General features: G+C 37.6%; 1 protein-coding gene across 1 annotated transcript in view; it reads right to left on the reverse strand.

Moving 5' to 3' along the window:
- The window catches only part of GABRA3 (gamma-aminobutyric acid type A receptor alpha3 subunit), a 202,136-nt gene that overhangs the window by 42,725 nt on the left and 133,722 nt on the right, over positions 1-25,689 (reverse strand). Inside the window, exons 6-7 of the mRNA XM_011384036.1 lie at positions 12,338-12,420; positions 669-812 (exon numbers count right to left, since the gene is read on the reverse strand). Coding sequence (XP_011382338.1) covers positions 669-812; positions 12,338-12,420 — 227 coding nt within the window. The remainder of the gene's footprint in view (positions 1-668; positions 813-12,337; positions 12,421-25,689) is intronic.

Genomic DNA, 25,689 nt, shown 5'->3' on the forward strand with positions numbered 1-25,689 from the left:
TATACAATATATATATGTATATATTTCAAAATATGTGGGCCCAAGATATACTCCAATTTGCAAAGTGCTCTAAGGCCAGTCGGCAATGAGGATGACTCTGTCCTCACCCCTGCACCTGGTCAGTTTCTAAATAGGACTTGAGGCTACAGAACAATATTCTGTGTTCAATTTACCAGTATCCAAGAATGAGCAACTGAGAGGACCTGGAAAGTTTTACCAGACTTCTTTCTGAGATGGGCGATTCACTTAAAATAATTTCATGCCTCATCCCGGGACCTCCTGGCTGTGCACCTGGCCTCGTTCAGCAAATGTCTCCATGAAACTTTTTTAGGTTCAAAGTTCATCAATCCCATCATTATGGCTTCCCTTTGCCTTCTCTTCTGCTACAGTCCCTTGACCGTCTACACCCACTCTCCAAAAGACAGCGGGGCATGGTGGTTAAGAGCCCGGGCTTGGAGGAGCCGACCTGCCAGGGTTCAGATCTTGGTTCTGGAATTGTATAACTGTGACATGGCGCAGGCCCATTACCGAATACCTCCATGCCTCAGTTTCCTCATGATAATAGTACCTACACCACAAGACTCTTTCGAGGATTACACAAGTTATTATAAACACTTAGAACAGTGACTGGCACAGGTTGCAAAATGCTTGTTAAATAAAATAAATACCTGTACTAGAGCGGATTATCTCTGTCCCAACAACATGGCCCAGGAGGTCATACTGATTCAGGCGAGAGCCATCCTGTGCTACTTCCACAGACTTGTTCTTCCCAAGAGTCCAAGAATAAACCACTTCGGCTGTTGTATAGGCATCTAAGGCAGAAAAAGGTCGAGAAGGAGAAGTTAAAGGGAAAGAAAAATGATTATCCTTGACACTAAATTTGCATGAGATTGAAATACAACTTCTATCTCAAAAGATTTCTTGGTATGTGTTCTCTCTTGGAAGTACATTTATACATCCATCTAATAAACAATCATCGTATAACTACTATAGTTTATGCTGGGTACACAGAAGTGAACCCAAAGTGGTCTGTTCCCTCACTGACCCACAATCTTTTGGACTGCCAATAGATTGTTAAACTTTTCTTTGGAGAGTAGAGAGTAGGGGCAAGGGAGGAATGGCTAAAGTATTGTCTAATGCACTTGTCACAAATTCAAGTGCTTACGGGAGCTAGACAGGTGTCTTAAATAAATAAAGCAGGCTAGCTGTAAGAAAAATTAACTTCCGGAAATATAATGAAAATTTATTTAATTAATTATAGGGTGCCCATATGAGATACAGCAAAAAAAAAAATTGTACTAGGGATATTTTAAATTAAAAAAAAAAAGAAAAATTGAGAGTAGCAATAAATAAAAATTATAATTTTCTTTTGGCATTTACCACCCCTTTGATTTGCGAACCAGAAACCTACCACTTTTTTTTTTTCTGCAGCAAGGTGTTACTGTCAAGTCTTATATTTAGAATTCCAATGTCCAGTACAGAATTTAGTAGAGATTAGTTTTAACAGGCATATAGGTAAGGGGAATGGCGAGGGAACGAGGGGTAAGGTTATTTCGTTTTAGTCAGTATCTTACAGGAAGAGACTCGCTTTCTTTCCAGACGTGGATTGATTCTTGGCATAGTGGGTTTTATGTTCAGGGTGAGCACCTGGCCCTAACTCAGGCACCTAGGCTCGTTAAAGGCAAGCTGACCGCCAGCCACACTGCTCACTCATTTCATCCAAGTTTTGAGCTATCTGTCGTTCAAGTCAGTGGAGGCTATGGCAGCTGCTATGTCCATAATAAACTCTAAACGTTTTACCACAGAGAAAATAATTCCTAGTGAATCTACCAATGAACAAACAAACTCCGTGTCCCTACAAAACTTTGCAACATTGGACGTAAATTTCGTAACAGTTGGACATTAACCCTTCCTCACATGTACTAATTCTGATCTTCCTATATTACACTTCTTAGGACATTTTTGAATATACTCAAATAAACCATTTCCTAATGTGGGTGTAATGAGTAACATGCCAACAAATTCTTCATTCACATCAAAATTCTCATTGAAATCAGGAAAAAATACACATAACCCTATGGCATGTTTTATATCTGTGCTCTCATAAGCTACAGAAGACAATACCACAGGAAGTCTAACTTTTCCACATAATACACCCTGATTGGTTTCAGGCATTTCTTCAACACACTGACAGAAATACTTCTAGTTCAACATATAATTTCTCCCCTGATTAATAGACATTTTAAATAAGGTTTGTATCTATAAAATATCTTGATGCCTGGAAAGATTTGTTGCTTAAGGCAAAATCGCATTTCCCAACAGCAACAGTCTGTGTATGAATTCAATCACAAGACCTGTTGAACTTTCAGGTTCAATTAAAAAAAAATAAATCATAAACACAATAAATAAACAAATCTGGAATTTTATGTGACATTTCCCAAATTTCAAACCTTGGCAAGTGATTTTAAAAGTTATAAACACTGTACGTATTAAGCAAATCACATCTGCAAACCATCAATTTGCAAACTCTGGTCTATAGACTTTCTCTCACCGATGGCTATGGTCTTTTATTTGTTGTGATTCAGTCTTGGAAACAGAGCATCTTCTGCTGCCTGTGGGCTATCTAGGGCTCCCAATTGGAATTGCAGATCTTTAAACTGCTATCACCGAGAAGAAAGGGAAATCTCCTCAGTATTCTTCTCGCGCCCTTACCGCAAATTTATTCTTAAGACTATTAAGTGAAATGTAATTTCACAAGGCCCTTGTCCTCTCATTTTCCTCAGCACCTTCCATCTTTAGTACATACGCTTGGGGTTCCACTACTTCAGAAAATCATCTGTATATGTCTTCTTATCTTTGCTCTGTAGATGGTTGTAACTTCCTATGTTTAAAGGACGATGCAATATTCTGCTCAATATATCTAAGAGTTTGACAATGTAACAAATAGAACAGGTCTGTTCAAGGCAAAGGGTACGGAATGGGAGATGTTTTGCACCCCTAAGAAAGAAATTTCTTGCTGGATCTCTTAAGCTGAGTACCTCGAGTAGATAATATGAGCCCCCAAATCCTAACATGTCCTAGTACAGATGTGACAATAAATTGTGCAGCTACCAGTACCTTAGAAATGTCACTGGGCCCAGAGTGGCAACTTGCTTTATGCAAAAAGCAATGGTTTTATTTCTTTGAAAATAGTATATGAGAACAGAGGGCTCTGTGGAGAAAAAAAAAATTCTCTTCTCATATGATGGAGGTCAAAGCAGGAAAGGCATGAACTGATAAAGGAAGAAAAAGAAAAGGGAGAAAATAATTTTTAAAAATTGAAAACTACCGGATTCGGTGTCTGCTCTCAATCTGCCCTTGTACTGGTAAACAAAGGTTAATAAGACACAGTAACTGCCATCAGGGTGCCCACAATCTATTGGGGGAGACAGAGAGCGTACGACAGTCGACAGTCGTAGTACAAGCCTGAACATGAAAAGGATTCACACTAGTGGAACAAGTGTTAAATGAAACCAGAGGAGGGTGCTGTGGCCTCTGCTTAGAGCGGAGTGTTGGAGAAGGATTCAGAAAGTAGACGTTACTTAGAGGAGGCCACCTTGCATGCATGAAAGGTCATTCCTAGCAAAAGAACACAGCAAAGGCAAAAAGCAAATGAAAACATGGAGTGTTAGGGGATTTCATGGTATTCCTGGACTTCTAGGCTAGAGAAAAGCTGAAATAACGTTATAACACATCCTGATTGCCCACACTGAGAAGTGAGGGGTTTTGGTCCATAGGCTACAAGTTATTGCAGACCTGCTTAAAGCAGAGAGATAACATGGCCAGATATATACTTTGGAAGGCTCGCTCTAGCTGCAATATGGATGACTGGTGGGAAAAAGTGAAGCCGAAGCCAAGACAACAGCTAAAAGGCCGTCACAATGTTTGCAGTATGTGACCCTTAGGGCATAATATATAGTAGTGGACAGTGGGCTGAACTGAGTGGGACAGAGAGGAGATTTCAGAGATAGAACATGTTATAACTGACGGCTTTTCATGACGGTTAAGGAAAAGGGGAAGTTTAAGGAAGGATTCTAGATGACTCGGGTTGTAGCTTTTGCGAGTTATGTGGATAATGACGGAATCCATTCACCCATGGGGAACAGAACTCTGTCCCTTTAGGCCTTCTCTTCTCTCTTTTCTCCAAGCTCCATGGGTTCCTTCAATCCTCAGCTTCCCTCCCGTAGAGTCCCACCTCTTCTCAGTTCCAATCACTTTATTTTTATGGAGGAACAGAGGTGGAGTGTGGCGGGGGAGGGGGGCGGTGGATACTGCAGAAAAAATATCTACCAGATGATTAGAACTACTCACTCTGTCAATATGGCCGCCTCAGTATATGGTATATGGGCTATGATGGCACAAGCATCTCCTTGCTTTTAGTTGCTTTGCCAAATGTCTCTTTCTATTACTTAAGCCTTGGTACATGTCAGGCCCCAGGAAAATGGCAAGTCAGAAACAATCCTGCCACAATGGCACCACTGAGAAAGCGTTCCCTCTGAACGCATATTGTCAGAGATTGCTTGCGTACTTTCTTGATTCTGTCACTCATTCAATGAATATTAAGAAATTATGTTAGATAGTTAAGGTACGGTGGTCATAAGATATTTGAGGTCACGTCCCTTCATTGAGCTTACAGGATAGTGTGGAAAGACAGAAAATAAATAACTAAACAAAGAGGATAATATCAGACAGTAATATGTTCTGTGGAAAAGTAAAACAGAGTTTCTGAGGTAGGAGGGGGTTTCGGGACATACAGTGATCAGAGAAGACCTCTTTAAGGGGGTAGCTTTCCAGTCAAAACATGTAAAAGGAAAAAGACCCAGAACGTGATGGAGAATATTCTTCAGGCCACAAAAACGGCAAGTGCAAAGGTTTCTGAGTGGGAAAGATCCTGCAGTGTTCTAGGAACTGGCCGAAGGCCAGCGTATAGGGGGGAGAGAGATGGAAGAGGTAAGTAAGAACTAGAATATAGGATCTAAACCAAGACAAGAGTCTACGGCCATGCTACCCTGAACAAGCTGGATCCTGCCTGATCTCGGAAGCTAAGCAGGGTCGGGCCTGGTTAATACTAGGAAGACCAGGTGCTGTAGGTGTAAAAAATAAAAAAATAAGGGATTGTAAGCTGACAAGGTCCTTGCAATCTGTGAGGGCAACCAAGGGTTACCTTGCCTAAAAAAAGATAAAATAAAATAAATAAACCAAGACAAGAAACACAAAAGAAGGTTTTATAGAAAAAATAATCAGTTTAGTTTGGGTATATTCAGTGAAAATACAATGTTTGATGAACCTACACCTACAGCCTAAAGTTGGCAGACGTATGGAAATAGACATATATGGAAATAGACACTGTATAGGTTTATAACTAATACAAACACTTATAATTCTCAGAACTTTAAATTATCCAAAATGACAAGAGATGTTATAGGTACTAGTTACTGGCAAATAAGGACAGAGTTTTGTATTTTTTAGCACAGGATGTATGTGCTTTTGCATCTATTAAGATGACCTGGTGGTTTTTGTCCTTTTTAAAAAATTAATACAGTAGCTTATATTCACTGATTTTTGGATGTTAAGCCAAGTTTACATTCCTGGGATAAAGTCCACTCAAAGATAGTGTATAACCCATTTATAAGTTGCTTGATTCCGTTTGCTAGTATTTTGTTGAAGACTTTTGTGTCTATATTCATAAGGAATATTTGTGGTTTTCTTTTCTTGTGAACTTTGGTTTCGGTATCAGAGTAATACTGACTTAACTGAAGAAGTTTCAAAATGTTACCCCCTATATTTTGCAAGACTTGTGAAGACTTAGTACTAATTCTTCTTTAAATATTTGGTAGATTCAATGGTGAAGCCATCTGGGCCTGTGCCTTCCTTTGTGAGAAGTTATTAAATTACTAATTTAACCTCTGTACTTTTTGTAAGTCTAATAAAAATTTTTATTTCTTCCTCAGTGTCGGTAGTTTGTGTGCTTCTAGGAAGTTTTCCACTTCATCTTGACTATCCAATTTTTTGGTATACAGTTGCTCATACTATTTCCTTATTATCTTGTTTATGTCACAATTTTAGTAATTTGATTTCTCTCTCCCTATCCTTTTCTTAAAAAACTCGGTCTAGTTAAAGGTTTATCAGTTTCGTTCATGTTTTCAAAGAATCAACTTTTTGATTCTTTAATTTTCTTTAATGATTTTCTATTCTCTCATTTAATTTCACTTCAATATTTATTACTTTCTTCCTTGTTTTGGGTTTAGTTTGCTCCTCTTTTTCTAGTTTCTTAAGGTGGAAGTTCCGGTCATGGATTTTAGGTCTTTCTTCCTTTTAATATATGCTTTACCGTTATAAATTTCCCTCTGAACAAAGCTTTAAACTGACGCATTCCATAAATTTTGATATGTTGTGCGTCGTTTTTAATCATTTCAAAATATTTTCTAATTTCTCTTGTGATTTCTTCTTTGACCCGTTGTTTACTTAAGAATAAGTTGTTTAATTTCAACATATTTGTGAATTTCCCAAAGTCCCTTCTGTCGTTTTCTAATTTCATTCAATTGAGGTCAGATAACACACTGTGTATGGTTTCAATACTTTCCAATTTATTGAGTCTTATTTTATGGATCACCCCAGAAAAATGTTTCATGTGCACATGATAATGTGTATTCTGATGTTGTTTGGTAGAGTGCAGTATAAATGTTTGTTAGATCTAGTTGGTTTATAGTGTTGTTCACATCTCCTATTTCCATGTTGATGTTCTGTCTAGTTGTGTTATTGAAAGCGGAGTATTCAGATTTTCAGTTATTATTGTTGAACTGTCTATTTCTTCTTTCAGTTCCATCAGTTTTGCTTCATGTATTTTGGAGTTCTGTGGCGAGGTGCATATGTATCTTTATAATTGTTGTATCTTCCTGATGGATTGACACCGATATCATTACAAAATCTTCAAAGCTTCCACAGAGTGGGGAAGAAGAAAATGAGAATGGGGCTCCCTGGTCTTACTGAGAATTAGTTTTTTTTTTTTTTTAAACACTCCTCAAATTATTGTGAGCCTTTGGTTAGAGTTTGGAGAAAGTTTACTGTGACATTTTATAGAGGATCTTCAGAAGCCCTTATTCCACCATTCTAGAATTGCTTCCTCATTGGAGTTTTTTTTTAAGGTTAATTTTAACTGCCCACTTAAGAATTTAAGAATTTAAGTCACTCCTTCCTTCTCGATGTTTCCTCACACTTGTCCTCTCCCCTTCAACATACTGAGTTATTCTCTTTGTAGCCTCTAGATGTTATAGTTATTCAGAAAACAGTCCTTGGTACTCTTATCTATATAGAGTATTTCCTTAGTGATATCCAGCTGTGTGGCTTGAAATACCATCCACATGGATGACACCTAAATCAAGTCTCCAGTCCAGATATCTTTTCTGAACACCAGACTTATGTCCCACATAATCAGCACCCGGAAGTGCTATTTGCGTCCATTTTCAAGTATAACCCCCACCAAGGGTAACCATTATCCTGATTATTGTTTCTAATGGGAATTCCTTCCTGGAATTTACCAGGAAATTTATATATTTTTCTGAATATCGAATGCTGGAAAAAAAAAGTTGAGAAATCAGCAAAATGGAAAAAAATATTATAATTTTCCTGTAAAAATTAAAGTGTAACAATAGACATAGAGACGTCACTGATTTGAAGGAATCTATTAATGTCAAGTCAAAAGTGAAAGCAGGAAACAATAGCACGATGAGTCAAAGTCTTGAAATTTTCAGGTATCGGTACAGGAGTACATATTAATCCAATCGGTTAATTTTGCTTATTTTAAGTGTATGTCTGTGGCCCTGCGTGCCACTGATGGTAAAGCATCCTTGCAAATTATCTCTTGGCAAGTCTATATGCTTAGTATACAATAAACAAGTGTTCTTTCAAGAAATACCAAGTTTGAGAAGCAAAATAAACCCTCAAACTGGCAATTTTGACTTTCGATTCAGTGTAGTGCTGTTTACCTTGCTAAGAGATCCTAATGTTGTTATTCGAATATATCCAATCAGATTTACTGGTGTTTTCCAGTGTTTGAGTATCTTCTGTACACAACTGGCCTTTGCCATACTTCTAAACGTACTATCTCTTATTTATTAAAAAATAGTTGGATATCTGTAATAATGAGTAAAGAGCATGAAGAAGGTTGGGGTGTTTTACGAATAATACTTAATTTAGAAAATTCCTAGGAATTCCAACTTTTATTCCCAAATCCCATAGTTTAATATGTCAATAAGTTAAAAATACTACCAACAGCAAAAACAGACAAAATATAAAGACCTCTAACATCGTAGACTAGTCGTGCCTGGTATATGTTATGTTATAAATGGAGTCATGCACTATATATACTTATGTGTCTGGCTTTCGTTCAGCATTAGATCTGCGACCTTATTCATGTTGATTGTAATATACTTAATTGTCATTATTGTATAGCATTCCATTGTGTGACTCTGTCACAGACTTTTCATTTATTTTGACGGAGATTAGGGTTTGGGTCTCCTAAAATTAACTCTGCTATGAATATTCATCATATGCCTGAGACATAAATACTGATTTATGTTTGGAAATATACTCAGGACTAGAGATGCTAGGTTATGTGATATGTGTGTGTTCAGCACTGGTAGATACCACCAAACAATCCCCCCGAACCTTTGTACAAATTTACATTCCTATTAGCAGTACATGAGAGTACAGTTGTCTTCCACATCCTCACCAACGTTACGTATTTCCTAACTTTTCTCATTCTAGCATTCAATTAGCTGCAGAGCGGTACCCTCTGGACTTTAATTTGCATTTCTCTGCTGATTAATGTAACTGATCGCCTTATCTGTGTGTGACTGGGAAACCCTGTTTTATAAGGAGCCTACTGAACACTTTGGCTTTTTTTCTGTTGCGGTTTCTGACTACTACTTATAAATTTGTAGGGGATCTTAATTATTATGTATTTGAGTCATTTGTCATGTGTACGCAAGGTAAATATTTTCTCCCATCCTGTGGCTTGCCTTTGTACCACTGTCTTTTGATAAAGAGAATTTCTTAATTTTAATATATTCCAAGTCATTCTCCTTTTTAACTTTGTGGTTAGCACTATTCTATGCCCTCTTTAAGTATTCTCTACCTCTTCCAAGATCATGAAGATATTCTCTTATGTTTTCTTTTAAAAGCTTTATTTATATCTACATTTACACTTATAACTACAATTCATCTAGAAATCAATCCTGATCTCTCTGTCTTTCCCTCCCTTCTTCCTTCCCTCCCTCTCTGCAAGACTGTCTTACCTACTTGTGGCACTTTTATATTTCTATATAAACTTTAGAATCAGTATTGTTTTCTTTGTATTTATCATGCTCGGTGTTTACTAACTTCTTGAATCTTTGGATTGATAACTTTTGTCAGATTTAAAAATGGTTGGCCTTTAGTTACTGAATTGTTGCTTTTGCTCTTCCTGTTTTTGCTTTTGGTTGGCCTTTAGTTACTGAATTGTTGCTTTTGCCCTTCCTGTTTTTCTTCTGCAAAATTATACATTACAATGTATTTTATTGTGTCCCACATTCTTCTTACTCTCTTCTGTATTGTTGTCTGTTCCTACTTCAGTTTTACTGTTTTCTATTTACCCATTTTTAAGTTCTCTAATCTGGTCTTCTGCTTCTTAAATCCATTCATTGAATTCTGAATTTTAGATATTGTACTTTTCCATAAGTAATTTCCAATTCATTCTTTATAGATTCCAGTTTTCTGTTGAAATTCCCTATCTTTTATCTATTTTATTAACATTCTTCTCTTTCGAATTGAATATATTAACCATAGTTTTTAAAAGTCCCTATATATAAACTCTAGTATCTGGATCACCTATAGGTCTGTTTCCATATTTTGCCTTTTTGTTTTTCAGTTTTGGTTTTAGGTCACATGGTCTTGCCTATTGGTACACCTAATGATTTTTTTATCGAAGTCCATATGTTATATATAAAACTGGAGAGTTTTCCGATGATGTTGACCAGAGAGGCTTCATTCTTTCCTTGGTAACACAGATAGTGTGGGAGAATTTACCCCTTAAGCCATAAGGGACTGAGCTGACTTACAGTTTCGGTTAAAACCTGGTCTGTCTCTGCTGTTCCCTTCTAACTAGGACATAGCTTCTCTGGGGTTTTAAACTGAACCCTGGCCTGCCTGCCTTGTTATAGCATCGGAGGACTGCAGGAAAGCCAACTCTACTTTTCCAAAGGTTTTCAGATTGGTTTTTAGCTTTATGATTTTTGTAAATTCAAAATTCAGCAATAGTATTGAGAGGGGCATCAGCCAAGAGTTTGAGACTTTCTAGCGCTCTACTTTTATCACTTTAGCTCTGTTTGACCATCAAAACTATTGCTTTTTTTCTTTTTTTTATCATCCAGCAGCAGCAGCCCGATGCCTAGGGTCAAACTTGCAATTCCAAGCTGCGATCAATGGCCAGAATTGGCAAGTGACACTGTGCCACCAGGAATCATGAAGCCGCGGGTCAGAAATTCATCTACGAGAGGTTCTAGCCTTTCTCCAGTATTTCTGCCTTGTCGTCCTTGTCGTTTCTATAGTTCTAAGTTTTCTCATTGTTCAGGAGGGGAACACTGTTCATCCACAAATGACTCTGTCTCACCCAGAGTGGAAATAATACTCATCTAACTTGATAGCGTATCCATTAAAACAACAACAACAAAAAAAACTACACGTCACCTCTGAGTTCACTCTTTTTCTAATATTCCACGTCTAATTCATAAAAGATCCTTTGGGACCGTCCTTTACAATATATCCAGAATCAAGCCACTTCTCACCACTTTTGCCACCGTCACTCTGCTCTGCGTCATTATCACCTCTCATCTGAAATATTATTAATAACCTCTTAACTGGACTCCCTGCTTCTATCCTTCCCATACCAACATTTTCAACAGAGCATTTATAATGAATTTTTTAAAACGTAAGTCAGATAAGGTAATTATTTTATTCAAAATATTCCGATCACTCCTCGTTTTTTTTCCTAAGAATAAAATTCAAAGCCCTTTAATGTCCCACAAGACCCTAGATGACCTGGCCTCTTCTTTCATCCCTTCTCTCTTAATGCTTCTCTTACTCTCTGACCAGCCACAGAGGCCACTTTGATTTTCCCAGAACAAGTCAGATATTTTTCTGACTCCAGATCTTGTCCCTGGCTGTTCCTTCCACCTGGAGCACGATTTCCTCAGATATCTGCAGAGTTAACATTTTTACCTCCTTAACATTTTGGCTCAAATGTCACTTTTTCAAAGAGGCCTATGCTGATCACCCAACTTTAAATTTCAATGGCACACCCATCCTCCACCTCTTGAAGTGACTCATCTCCCTTATTCTGCAATATTTTTACATCTTCCCGTGGTGCTTCTCATTCGACAACATCCTTTATACTTTACTTTTTAATTTATTGTTTAACTTTCATCATCTCTCTCTCTTCTATAATATAAGCTACACAAAGGCATGGTCTTTATTTTATTCACGGATGCATTTCAAGCTCCTGAAATAGAGCCTGGCACACAATCTGTAAATATTTGATAATGATCGAGAAAATATGTCACACGTAATTATTTGGGTCTTTTCAAATGTACTGTCTACTTCAAAACATAGAGCTCAATCTAATTTAGACATGATCAACACAGACCTTTAGATATTGCTCTGATGACTCCTTAAATGAAACTTACTCTGAAATTCTTAGAGGAAGAAACTCACTCAAATTCTGTTCAATTTGGATTTAAAATTCATTTGAAAATGGGCTATGTATCTATTCATTTCTCTGTCAGATTCACAGCTACTAGCAAAGGCGATACTCTCTAAAAATGAGAAACTCTCCAGAGTCTCTTCCTGTCTACTATTTACTGTAGAGAATTTGATAGAAGTGTATGAGGATGCAGGTAGAATAGACATTTTTAAAATATAACAATATTCTATTTGAAGGATAAGAAGCTGCTACGATACTCTCTATAAGCTCTGTCTTGTGTCATCAGGATGATTTAAGCAACAGATGTCAATGTTTCAACCTAATGACAGAGAAATTAGTCTGAAATGGTGAAATAGGGTTTACGGTCTAGAAAGAAAATTCTATGAAAGGCTAAGCCGCCTCCTAATCACTTAGTACTACTCAACCCCACTTCCCTTTTCCCATTTCCATATCAGCCCAGATAAAAGCCCTCAACTTTAAAAACAATTAGGGGACAGAATAGGAAATATCCGGTGTCTTTTGGAAGAAGATCAGGCAAACAGAAAGTGAGACAATACATACAGCTTCCAAACTTCAGAGGGCAGGCATGCACATCCATGGGAAAATCTTCCAAATGCATGGGGCACTCGGCATGAATTGTTAACCTATGAGAAAAAGAACAGAAAATGAAATTAAGCTAAAAGGAGCAGTATTAAACACAAAGCTGAGTTCTCATTCATTTATCAACAACGGAGTGCTCTTAAGAACCGCGGGATTTTGTTTGTTTAGATTCACTGAGATCCAAGTCTTTATGAACACGTGGGATGGATTAAATCAACTAGACAGCCTCTCAAAGTGGAATCTAGTATTTAGATCTTTGATCAGATCTGAATGCCACTTTACCATCCTTAGAAAAACAAATATAGCTTATCTTCCCTAGCCATGCTCCCTTAGCTACTGCCCCCATCCAGAGAAGCCTAAAACATCAAGGTTCTGACTCATTTACTGAAAATTCATACCTGAAAAAATATTTGCACACTGATGTTCATAGCAGCATTATTCACATGGACATGGAAGCAACCGAAGTGTCCTATGATAGATGATTGGCTAAGGAAGCTATGGTAAATATATACAATGGAATATGACTCAGCCATAAGAAGAGATGAAATACTGCCATTTGCGACAACATGGATGGACCTCGAGATACTCCTGATAGCAGTTTAATTCGTTCTGAAATCATTCTCCTCAGCAGGCTATCATGTAAATTAACCAGTTTAAAGACTGCACTGGAGAAGAAAGATGTGTAGAAAGATTATCTTTATCCCAATAATGAACAGGCAAAAAGGATGGTTCTGCTGGTCACAGAAACTGCTATAGCTTTGCTAAAGGAGATGGCTCTTGATTGGCACTTGGGCTGCTTCTATATCTTGGCTATTGTAAATAGCGCTGCAGTGAACATAGGGGAGCATATATATTTTCAAATTAGTGCTTTAGGTTTCTTTGGATAAATACCCAGAAGTGGTAAAGAAGAGGTGGTACATGTGTACAACGGAATATTACTCAGCCATAAAAAAGAATGAAATCTTACTACTTGTGACAACATGGATAGATCTAGAGGGTATTATGCTAAGTGAAATAAGTCAGACAGAGAAAGACAAATGCCATGATATCTCACTTATGTGTAGAGTCTAAAGAGTAAAATAAATGAACAAACAAAACAGAAACAGACTCATAGGGAACAGAACATACAGAAAACAAATTGATGTTCATCAGATGGGAGGGGGTTGGGGGCCAGGTGAAAAAGTGAGGGAATTAAAAAGTACAAGGTAGTTACAAAATACTCGTGGCAGTGTAAAGTACAGCTTACAGACTATAGTCAATAATGTTATCATAACTAGGTATAGCATCAGGTGGGTACTAACTAGAGTTACCAGGGGGATCACTTCAAAAGTTACGCAAATGTCTAATCACTATGCTGTACACCCGAAATTAATATAAAATAATATTGAATGTCAACTGTAATTGAAAAATAAAATAGTAATTGAAAAGGAAATGGTTCTTGGAGAACTTATACACCCAGTCGTGTGTGCACGTGTGTGTGTGTGTGTGTGTGTGTGTGTGCGTGCAAATGTGCATGCACACACCCATACAAACATAGAGCAACTTACCAGGAAAAAAATACAAAGGAAATAGAAAACGTCAAAAACCTCAGAGGTCAAGTCTGAAGATCTCATGCTTTCTTAACAGAGACAACACATGGGAGAGACTGTGCACAGATTCCTAAACGGAAATCGGAACGGGGTATGATTCGCCACGCCCACATAATCATTCCCTTGCGTTAGTCTAAGTAATCTATTTCAAGCTTTCCTCTCTGATTTCTTTCAAATTTTTTGAACTTCAACTTTCCTTGGCCCAATAGTAGCCTTCTACTATCGAGTTCCTAAGTAGGACCCACATGGCAAATTTTCAGAGTTTTGGGGAACCTAGCTCTGATGAGCTATTTCTAGCTAACCTGTATACCTCCTGATTATATCGGATTCAGTCTCCACCATCCTCTTGGAGTTCTTCACGGTCAATTGTCCGGTATCTCCAATCCTGGCTAATTTTTAAAACTGGTAAATATGTGACACCTCACAAATGATCAGAGCAGCTACACTAGATATTGCTCAAAGCAGGCTGATTAAAGCTCAGGTGTGTATCTAGGCTGGAAGGCAGAAACCAAGTGTATGCCCTTTAGTAAATACTGACCCATCTTATTTTCGGATTCCCCATCTAAGCAATAAAAGTTTGGAACAAGTGTCCTTGGAGCTTTAACTAATCCCTCAGATGTTTACAAAATTTCTCATGTGTCTTGGACAAACCCTCAGTTCTCAAGTCAGCCTGCAATATCTCACCAATCCACCCTTTATTCCTAAGGTGTAAAGGGGATTTTATGACTCAAAGAATCTGACACTAGAGAAATGTATTTCACTGAGAAAGCTGCTCCTTGTACTGGATGCTTAAAAGATTTCATGAGAGTTATATAAAGAAAATTGTGTTCTTTCTCTCCACTTATATTAGTATTTGTAAGATACTGCCTCTTATGAATAACACCAAGGGGAAATTACTTTATGTCTACCAGCAGTCCTGGGGACATGGAAAATAAGACCAAGACGAGTAGATTATCAAAGCAAAATAAAAAAGGTACTGATTTCTGATTAGGAAGAGAATCGATTTATAACTTTCCTATCTTCCTTCCCACCCATCTCTTATCCATCCCTAAGCAGAGAAGAGAGGAGAAAGCAGATATCGGCGAGGGTAGAGTACTTTGTAAGCCAGATTATGCTGTGCTCTTTCATTTCTGACCTCCTGAATCATACTGTCTGCCTTTCCTGCTTTCCCTACACCTTGCTACACTCAAAAGCACCGTGGCTGTGCTCAGGCTGTTATACTCATCACCTCAATTTATGCCATAAACATCTCCATCCTCTCTAAGTTTCCTCCTTCCTTCTTTTAAAATTATTATTAGATAAATCATTTTCAGAAAATTAAAATCTATAAATACCAAGTCTTCCAAAACAAAAATTTGGCATAGCCTCTCAGTTTTGTAGGTTGTTTTAGAATTTCTCACAATATTTTATCAATGTGTGTGTTGAGAACTTTTATATATTTTGTCATATTTCCTAGGTATTTTATTTTTTGATGCTAGTTTAAATGTTTTGCTTTAGTTTTGTTTTCTAATCAGTGGTACATATGAATACCTTAGATATTTTATATTGTCCTTTTGTACAAAGACATTGCTAAAGTTTCTTATTGATTTTAATAATTTAGCTCTTTATACTTTTAGATTTTTAAATGTATAATCATGTAAACTGTGAATGACTTTTATTTCTTCGTTTTCCACTCCTGAAACTTTCTTTCCTTCTTCCTTCCTTCCATCCTTTTTCCTTTTGTTTTTGCCTTTATTGTACTAGCATGGACCTTCAATATCATGATGATTATAGGTGGTGATACAATACAGCATTAACATGAGGTTTGCTGTAGATCTTATTTTATAAACACCCTGTATCACAGAAGTACGTTTTCATTATAGTTTGCCAAGATATTTTAATCACGGTGCTTAATTATTTCAAATGATTCTTTTGCATCTGTTGAAATAATCATATTATTTTTCCTCTTTATTCTGTTAATGTGGTAAATTATTTTAATTTTAGAACATTAAAAGAACCTTGCTTTTTGGAGTAAATCCAACTATGTTGTGATATAATGTTCTTTTCATATACATTTGGATTGGATGTGCTCATATTTTTTCAGGTTTTGCATTATGTTTATGAAAGATAATGACTTGTCAATTCCTATTCTTATAATGAAGTAATCATTCAGTACCAAAATCTCATTGGCTTTCAAAAGCGATTTGCTAACTGCTACTTATATTTTTTTTAATTGTTTCTCTGGAACAAGGAGACGCCGGTAGGAGCCGCTGCTGTGGCTGTTGCGGTGACTCGCAGTAACCAGCGCGAGCTCACCCGTCAGAAAAATGAGAAAAAGCTGGGTGGCTCCGTTAAGGAAAAGCGCCGAGATGACAGGCTTTCTGCTGTTGCCCACGAGCAGAGGGACTCGGAGATCACGCGGCAGAAGCAGAAAAAGGCAACCGAGGAGAACACTCCTGACCTTCGGCTGTGTGGCCAACCTCCTGCAGTGCTCCGTGGTCCCAGCACCGATGGCATTTCTTTTGTCCTGAGTCTACGGTGGTCCCTTTTGTGCTTCCTACCCTTCAGGTGGCCTCTCTCCCGCTGGGCCATTACTGGGAGTGAGAGATACCCCTTCCAAGTGATTTTTATGGAAATGTCTAACCACTATGCTATACACCCCTTTTTTATTCCTGAGGGGCTCACCCCAAAGTATTAAAAGTAGTGTTGTAATTCCTTGAAAAAATAATTTGTTTCTGGACTGGTTTGTTATTTTTACTAAAATGCTTGGGAGAAATTGCTAAAAATAAATAATAATAATAACTGTTATTATTTTTTTTATTGTGACAAGCACACGTAACATAAGATCTGCCCACTTTGAAAAATACAGTATTGTTCACTGACAAAGACATTATTCCAAAGACATACAAATGACCATGAAAAGATGTTCAGCATCTCTAATCATCAAGGAAATGCAAACCAAACCCACCGTGAGTCAGTTTTTGATTATAATGTGAATGCGTTAAAGAAGTACAAATTAGTAGTTGATAGATGGTCACGGGGATGGGGAGCATGGAATAGGGAATGCAGTTAGCATTAATACACTGGAGAGGTTAAAAACCTGAGGAGAGAAGGAGCAATTAGGGGGATCGTTTTATAAATTATATAAATATCTAACCCATTTATTGTACACTTGAAACTACTAAAAATAATACTGCATTGGAAAAAAAAAACACCACAATGAGATACCACCTCGCACCTGTTAGAAAAACTATGTATCATCAAAAAAAAAATATCAACAAATAACAAGTGCTGACAAGGATGTGGAGAAAAGGGAACCCTCATACATTGTTAGTAGGACTGCGAATTGGTACAGCCAGTATGGAAAACAATATGGAAGTTCCTCAAAAATTTTAAAAAGGATCTGCCATACGATTCAGCAAAACCACTTCTCGGGGTATAAATCCAAAGAGATGGAAATCAGGATCTCAAAGAGACATGCGTACTCCCATGTTCATTGCTGCATTATCTACAACAGCCAAGACATGGAAGCAACCTAAGTGTCCATCAACAGATGACTGGGTAAGAAAATATATATACATAAATGGAATAGTATTCAGCCTTAAAAATGGAAATCCCGTCATTTGCAAATCAATGAACCTGGAGGGCATTATGCTAAGTGAAATAAGCCAGAGAGAGAAAGACAAATATTATATAATCTCATCTACATGTGGAATCTAAAATAGTCAAACTCCTAAAAGCGCAGAGTCCAATGGTGGTTTCCAGGAGTTGGTGGGGTGTCAGGGGTTTATTAGTGAAAGGGCACTAAATTCTGCAAGATGAATAAGTCCTAGAGACCTAATCTACAGCAAATAGTCTTTAGTGGGCTTTTCAAAAATGGTCAGAGACCCCTCAGACTGTACCCTTCAGATCACGGGGCCTCGGTCCCAGTCCAGGGTTTGGCCCGCTCTGATTTCTATACAAAGATTCGACAGGAAGTAGGAAGCAATCCAGGAAATCCCCTTCTTTGGCGGGGAGGGTGAAAGATACCGATGGGGTTAAAGCGGAAAGAGGGCCTTTTTAGCCTTGTGCGTGTACACGCATGCGCACATGCACGCACACACGCACGCACACACGCACACACCTTCCTCAGTTATCGTCCTCGTTTCACTGTGCTTTGCAGCACCCTGGCTCGCTCATCACTCTACCCTTTGCTGCTCAGTGGTTGGTTTTTATTTCACCACAATAATAACTGAAAGGTTTATTGCTGCCAATGCCCCCGCCCCCCACAAACTGATCTGTCTGCCTCCACTCTCTGCCCTTCCGGTATATTCTCTACACAATGGTCTTCTAGTATTCACTTATCTTCTAGAGAGTGAAAGCCAAAGTCCTTGCCATGACTCACGGGGTCTTGCATGATCTTGCCTTCTCTTCCTCTCTGGCTTATCTCCTACTGAGCCTGGCCATGCTCACTCTGTTCCAGCCACACTGGCTTCCTTGCAGCTCCTTCCATATGCCAGCCTGTCTTATACCAGGGTCTTCGCACTTGCTATGCTCTTGTACCTCTTTCAAGTCTTTGTTTGATTATTATCTCCTAGCTAAGGCCTACTCTGACCTCCGCTCAGCGTACCATCCACACTACGGTTAGTATACCTTACCGTGCTCTTTTCCCATAGCACCTAACGTAACACGCCATACAATTTATTTCTTCTATTTATTATCATTTTTTTCTCACCTTCCTATAGGATTATAGATTTTTGTCTTGTTTTCAATTTGATGTGTGCCAGGAGACTAGCACAGTACCTAGCACCTTGCAGATGTCCAACACATACCCATCAAATGAATGAGTTTTCTTTCCTAAAAGTGTGTATTTTTATGGGACCTTGCAGAGGGGAGGTGTAGTTAGGACAAGACAGCATCCAGGTATTCTTAGGTTTTAAGGCAAAACAGCATCTTAATATGATTCCTTAATAACGTAATACCTCAATCTATCCTCTTCGGTGGGCACATAGCCTCCTTCCTAGAATTTCAGAGCTAGAAGAGCCTTATAAAAAGCACCCAGTTTTATTCCCACATACATATGATAAAACAGAAGGGAAGGAAATTGCCCAAATTACCCAACGAGCACGGAATAGAGCTGACCGAAAGTTTTCTGAATCACTGGTGTAGTTAACAAATAGTCTTTGATCACCTACTATGCACCAGGCATCATCCTAAGCAATGTAACTACATCAGCAAACACACCAAGATTGTTGCCCTCTTAGTGCTTACATTCGAGTAGCGAGAAGACAAAAACACAAACAAGATAAATCGGTAAATTATATATAGTGTATTAAAAGGCAATACGCCTCAAGAAGAAAAATAAGATGTAAGGAGAAAGTACTGGGGAAAGATTGCACCTTTTTTAATCGATTGTTTAGGGAATAACTCACTGAGGAGGTGACATTTCAGCAATGACCTGGAAGAAATGTGAGAGAGCCTTGTAGACACCTGGAGAAATAACATTCAAAGGAGGGAGAGTAGCAAATGCAAAGGCCCTGAGGTAGAAGCGTGCCCAAAGTATTCAAGGAATGGCAACCAGGCCACTGTGGCTGTAGTGGAGAGACCAAGGGGAAGGATTAATGGGAGATAAGTTCAAAGAGGAAATTGGGGGAAATAGACTAGATAAGGTAAGGCCTCCTGAGATCATTTGGCTTGACTTTGAATAGAATGGTGGCTTGATATGACTAACATTTTAGGATTATTCTGGCAGCCATGTGAAGAGTAAATTGAAGGAAGGCAAAGGCAAAAGCAGAAAGATGAAATCCAACTCCCATTCATGATATAAAACTATCAAAATAGAAAACTAGGAATAGTAGGGAACTTTCTCAACGGATAAAAGGTATTTATGAAAAATCACATGTAGCATCACGCTTAATGATGAAAGAGTATTTCCCTCTAAAATCACAAACAAGGATGTCCACTCTCTCTTATTCAACACTGTCCCGGAGATTTTAACCAATATGGAGTTTCTTTTTGGGAGTGACTAAAATGTTTCGAAATTGGATATTGGGGATGGCTGCACAAGTCTGTGAATATACTAAAATCCGTTTACTTGTACACTTTAAAAGTGTGAGTTACATGACACATGAATCATATCTCAATAGAGCTGTTTAAAAATTTCGGCAAGCAAAAGAAATTAAAGACAAAAAAGAAAAAGAAGCTAAACTGTCTAAATGCAAATTCCATGTTCGGACATTCCATTTTCACAGAAGTCCTAATATCAATGATTCTCTCCAAATTAATCTACAGATTCAGGTCACTCCTTAACGAAAATCTCAGAAGCTTTTCTTTTTTTGTAAAAATGGCAAGCTGATCCTAAAAGTTATATGGGAATACAAAGGATCTAAAGTAGCCAAAACAGCTTTCAAAAGAAAAAAAATGTGAGTACTTTTGCTTCTAAATTTCAAAACATACCATAAAACTACAGTAATCAATCCAGTGTGGGTTTAGTCTAAAGATAAACAGTGTAGACGAAAGGAAAAGAGTAAAGTTCAGAAATAAACTTTTACATTTATGGTCAATTGATTTTTGACCAAAGTGCCAAGGTAATTTAATGGAGAAAGGGTAGCTTTTTCAGTAAATGGTAACTGGGAGAATTTGATATCTATATACAAAAACAAAAAACAAAAAAATGAACATAGACCCTTACCTCACATCATAAGCAAAAAAATCAACATTAATGAATCACAGACCAAAACATAAAAGCTAGAACTTCTAAAAGAGGTCATAGGACAAAATCAGGCAAAGATTTAGATAAGACACTGAAAGCGTAAGCCATAAAATTTTAAAATATACATATATGTGTATATATGTGTGTGCATACATATGTGTGTATGTGTATGTGTGTGTGTGAGTATATATATATAAAATAAATCAGACTTTATCAACATTTAAATCTTTTGGTCTTCAAAAGATACCATTAAGAAAATGAAAAGACAGTCATAAAGTGGGTAAATACATTTGTGAATCATATGTTGATAAAAAAAACTTGTACCAAGAATATGTAACTCTTACGACTCAAAACCAAGAATTTGAAAATAAGCAAAGCATAATTTGAAAATAAGCAAAATATTTAAATACGCAGTCGATAAAAAGATATTCTGTTGACTAATAAGGAGTTTAAAATATACTCACCATCATTAGTCATTAGGGAAATACAAATTTAAATCACAGTGAGATACTGCTGCATGTGAACTAGAACAGCTAAAATCAAAGAGACTGACGATATCAAGTGTCGACAAGAAAATGGAACCTTATAAATCACTGGTGTAAATGTACAATTCTAAAGCACTCTTTGGAAAACATTTTGGCCGTTTCTTAAAAGTTAAACATAAACTTCCTATAAAACGCTAAGTTTCCACTCTAATTCTCCATTATCCAAGAGAATTAAAAACATATGTCTGCAGAAAGACCTGTTCATGGTAGAATTATTTATGACAGCCAAAAAAAAGGCAGAAACAACCTAAATGTCCATCAGATGATGAATGAAAAAACAGTGTATGTGTGTGTGTGTGTGTGTGTGTGTGTGTGTGTGTGTGTGTGATGGAATATTAGTCATCAGTAGAAAGGAATACACACAACGACATGGATGAATCTCAAATGCATTATGTTAAGTGAAAGTAGCCAGACACAAAAGCTCACCGGAAGTAGATTAGTGATTCCCTGGGGCTAGGGTTGAGAATGGATGGTGACTGGAAGTTTTTGCAGGAATTTTTTTGGAGGTGATGGACATGTTCTAAATCTAGATTGTGGTTATGCTTGCACAACTCTGTATATTTACTACAAATCACTGAATTGTACACTTAAAACAGAGGAATTTTATCATATGGAAATGATAGTTCAAAAAAGCTCTTGTAAATTAAAAAAAAAAAAACAATAAAATAAAAATAAAAGCAAAAGGCATTTAGTACAGCCTTTAAGAGCCCGGATTCCAAAGCCAGACTACCAGCTTTATGATGCAGCTCTGCCTCTTAGTAGCGCTGTGCAAGTTATTTCAGTTCTCTGTGCCTTGTTAGCTTACATTTTACAGATGCTAATTAAAGCTCTAAGACCAGATGGTATTATGAAGGGAAAGATGGTAGACAGAGATGACAAGAAGTCTAGGGACTGAGATCCAGGGTACAATAACTGAGTTAATATTTTTCCCACTGAGTCTCAATGCACCAATGTTTCTCAGTATTTCATGTTTCCTACAGTATGTACTACCCATGGGTCATATTGCTTTTACCTCGAGCAAAAGGTACACATCTCAGATCTCAAAGTGGGAAGCAGGCATAAAATAAGGGGATAAACATTAGACTGTATACGGTAGTCTGAAAATGTTTACTCCAGTGATTATGTTTTGCCATCTCATTGAGTTAAGAATCCCTATTATTTTGAACTGTTTTCCAGAGGCTCTAGAGGAGAATTTGTTTCTTCGCCTTCCTAATTTCTTAGATGCTGCCTACATTCCTTGGCTCATGGATGTTCTTCCATCTTCAAAACCAACCACGTCGCAGCTCTCTGATCTTTATTCCACAGTCGCATTGCCCTCCCATCACAGCTAAGAATGATTCTTAGCTTTTAGGACTCTTGTGATGATACTGGGCCCATCTGAATAATCCAGGATACTCTCTCCATCTGAGGGTCCTTAATCACATCTACAAAGTACCTTTAGTCATGTAAGGTAACATTTACGGGTCCTAAGAATTAAGACATGGACTTTTTTTGGGGGGGGGGTGCATTACTATGTCTACCACACATAGCAAAAAACCACACAAACAAAAAATCAAAAGCCTACTGACAATCTGGGAGAAAATCTTTGTAATATATCATAAAAAAGGGCTAATATCCCTAATATATAAAGACCTCTTAAATCAGGGAGAAATTGCCGAAAACTTAATAGAAAAATGGACAGAAGTCATGGACAGGCAATTGCACAAAACAATATGAAAGCAGCCTCTGAACATGTGAAAAGATATTAAGCTCCCCCATAACTAGAGAAATGCAAATTAAAACTACACTGAGATACCACTTCTCATCTATCGAACTGGAGAAAGTTTCCACATGTAATAACTCATTCTGTTGGTGAGACTGTAAACACACAGTCTCGCACACTGCTGGTGAAAGTGTAAATTGGCACAATCTTCTTGGAGAAAATTTTGGCACCATCCGGTGAAAGTCCACGTGCATTTACAATTTGAGTGAGCATTCTCACTTTTTGGAATTTACTCTGAAAGCACACTTGCAATAATACAAAAACACATAGGCACATGGCTATTCATTGCTACATGGCTTGTAATTATAAACTGTTGCTTAAAATGTCTCAAACTTGCGCTTCCTCTCCATATATTCCTTTTTATCCTTATTTTATGGCTTCGCTTATATCTTTTAAATTGGATTATAAACTGTCATTCAGTTTTGAAATCCTTGTTTCTACAATATTTTCTACATAGTAGCACTGAATAAATGTTTGCTTATTTGAAACTTACTAGAGCTAAACGATCCTTTGTTATAAGAAATTTCATTTTGGAATAAATGAAAAAAAAAAGATCTTTTCTATTGACTTAAAGCCACTGAGTAATAGTTTCTTTTCTACTCCTTCGGAATCGAGACCAAATAGTGATTTGGTTATTTGGTGCCCCTATCTCATCTTCATTTTTAAAATCAGCACAGACATCAGAGATTATTCTTACTATGCTATTTGATGATTATTTTTCTATTGTATTATATCATTGATAAAAAAAGCCAGTATTTGTTTGGCACTTATTATACAGTGCTTTGCATTTTTAGGATTTTTAGGGGGCACGTGTGCCCTGAACTGGACTGAAAAACACTTGTAAGTCATCTACTTTTCCATGGAAATTTACTCAATGCACTAACCCAACAAGAAAATATTTCCAACGCAGGAGCTATTACATCCATATCCTCAGTGTCCATTTGCTTTTGGCCCAATGAAAGTGATCCTTCTGGAAGCTCTGGTCCTCCTATCTTGAAAATACCTCTCAGTTTACTAAGCCACTTTCCCATTTTTTTACCCTTTTCTACTACAATGTCTAGAACACATTCCTTACCCAGAATGCTGTGGAGCTATCAACATAACATTTGCATACCTCAAGCAATATGAATTATTGTTTAATTAAAGAACTTTAAAAATTACAAAATGAATATGAATGAAAATAAACCACCTAGTTCTTAACTGCCTGACAGAAAACATCAAATGATGTCTAGATTTTTGTATAGGGAATAAAAAAAAAATTGTAAGTGGGGGCATAAAATAGGAAAAAAAAACGTCCAGAGAAAAAAAAATGTTCCCAAACTAACTGGAGTCCTAAAGGTTAAAGATATAAATTGTACTGAGTATGTGCACTTGTCATTCAGTGAGACTGTCAACATGCTGAGAGTAATAGAGGAAGGAGTTGCTTAAATTTAGTAAGGGACAAGCGTCTCTGGAGTTCAATATGAAGCCCTAGGCAATAGGTCACCTAGGGCTTTTAGCAGTGGAGCAAGCTGCTCTGCCTTCTGAGGAATGTTCTTTCTAAAAACCAAAAGGTAGAAAACATGACTTCAGGAGAGGTTAAGGTTCCAGGCAGGCTATTTCTAGAATCATGGAGTAAAGGGCAGGACCTGGCATCTACGGTGAAAAAGAAAAGATAGTAAATTGTTAATAGCCATTATCGGTGGGAGATGAGTCACTTGAAATATACCCCCACCGAACACCCAAACCAAGCAGCACATTAGACACAAGAGTCCCAGTTGTCTACAGGCTTCCCATTAAACCATTGCGCTACAGGCCAAAGGCTTAGGGACAGCGGAAGGCCAACACTTGACAGAGAACACATGTCAGTTTCCACAGTGATCCCAGACGTATAGCTCCAGCCTCATTTTCTGACATTCACACTGTCCTGGCATCTACAAATACTTGCGACTGTACTAAGCAAAAGATTTCGTGCTTCTGTGTCTTTATACACATTATTATTGTTGTCTTCCTGCCTGGAGCACCCCTTCTTCTTTATATGTCAGCAAATTTTCTTCAAGTCCTTGCTCAAATATTACCTCTTCCATGATGCTTTGTATGTGTACTACAGACATAGTGAGTTGTTCTCCGGCTCATAAGAAATCCCAGAGCACTTTGGACAAATACTATAGTCCTTAGCACTGTTGAAATAACCTTCTAGGTCCAAGACGGAGCCACTCGTGCCCAGGGGGGCCACGTCGACAAACTAAAACTTAAATAACTTTCATATCCCTGTAAATACTCTGCTTGACCGGAAACACAGTATAACTAGTCAGCCAATCCCCAAATGGCAAGCCAACTCCAAACGAGGTTGATGTGTGGCTCCCGCCAATCAGATCTTTTCTATTTGTCTCTTCTTTGTTCTTTATTCTTCATCCTATAAAAGGTTCCTGCTTTCCACCCCATTTTGCAGTTTTCCCAATGGAGACCGTTCACTCTGTGAGGTGTTAAACAAAGTTTGCATCACCTAAATTATTTTCTTTAATCATTTTAACAGCACATAATATTATTGGTCTATGTACGTGTCTGTCTTCTGCACTGAACTGTGAGCAAGTTGAGAGAAGGGTCTTTATCACCGTAATCCTATGCTTTCACCATAGATCCCAGGTCCTGCCCTTTACTCCATGATTCTAGAAATCCCTACTATGGTGGTTAGTACACAGCAGATATTTAATAAACGCTTCTTAACATATGTTTCTGCAAGATAGGCAGAGCAGATAGATAGTTTC

This window comes from Pteropus vampyrus, unplaced genomic scaffold (assembly GCF_000151845.1).
Source record: "Pteropus vampyrus isolate Shadow unplaced genomic scaffold, Pvam_2.0 Scaffold556, whole genome shotgun sequence".
In the NCBI taxonomy this organism is placed as follows: domain Eukaryota; kingdom Metazoa; phylum Chordata; class Mammalia; order Chiroptera; family Pteropodidae; genus Pteropus; species Pteropus vampyrus.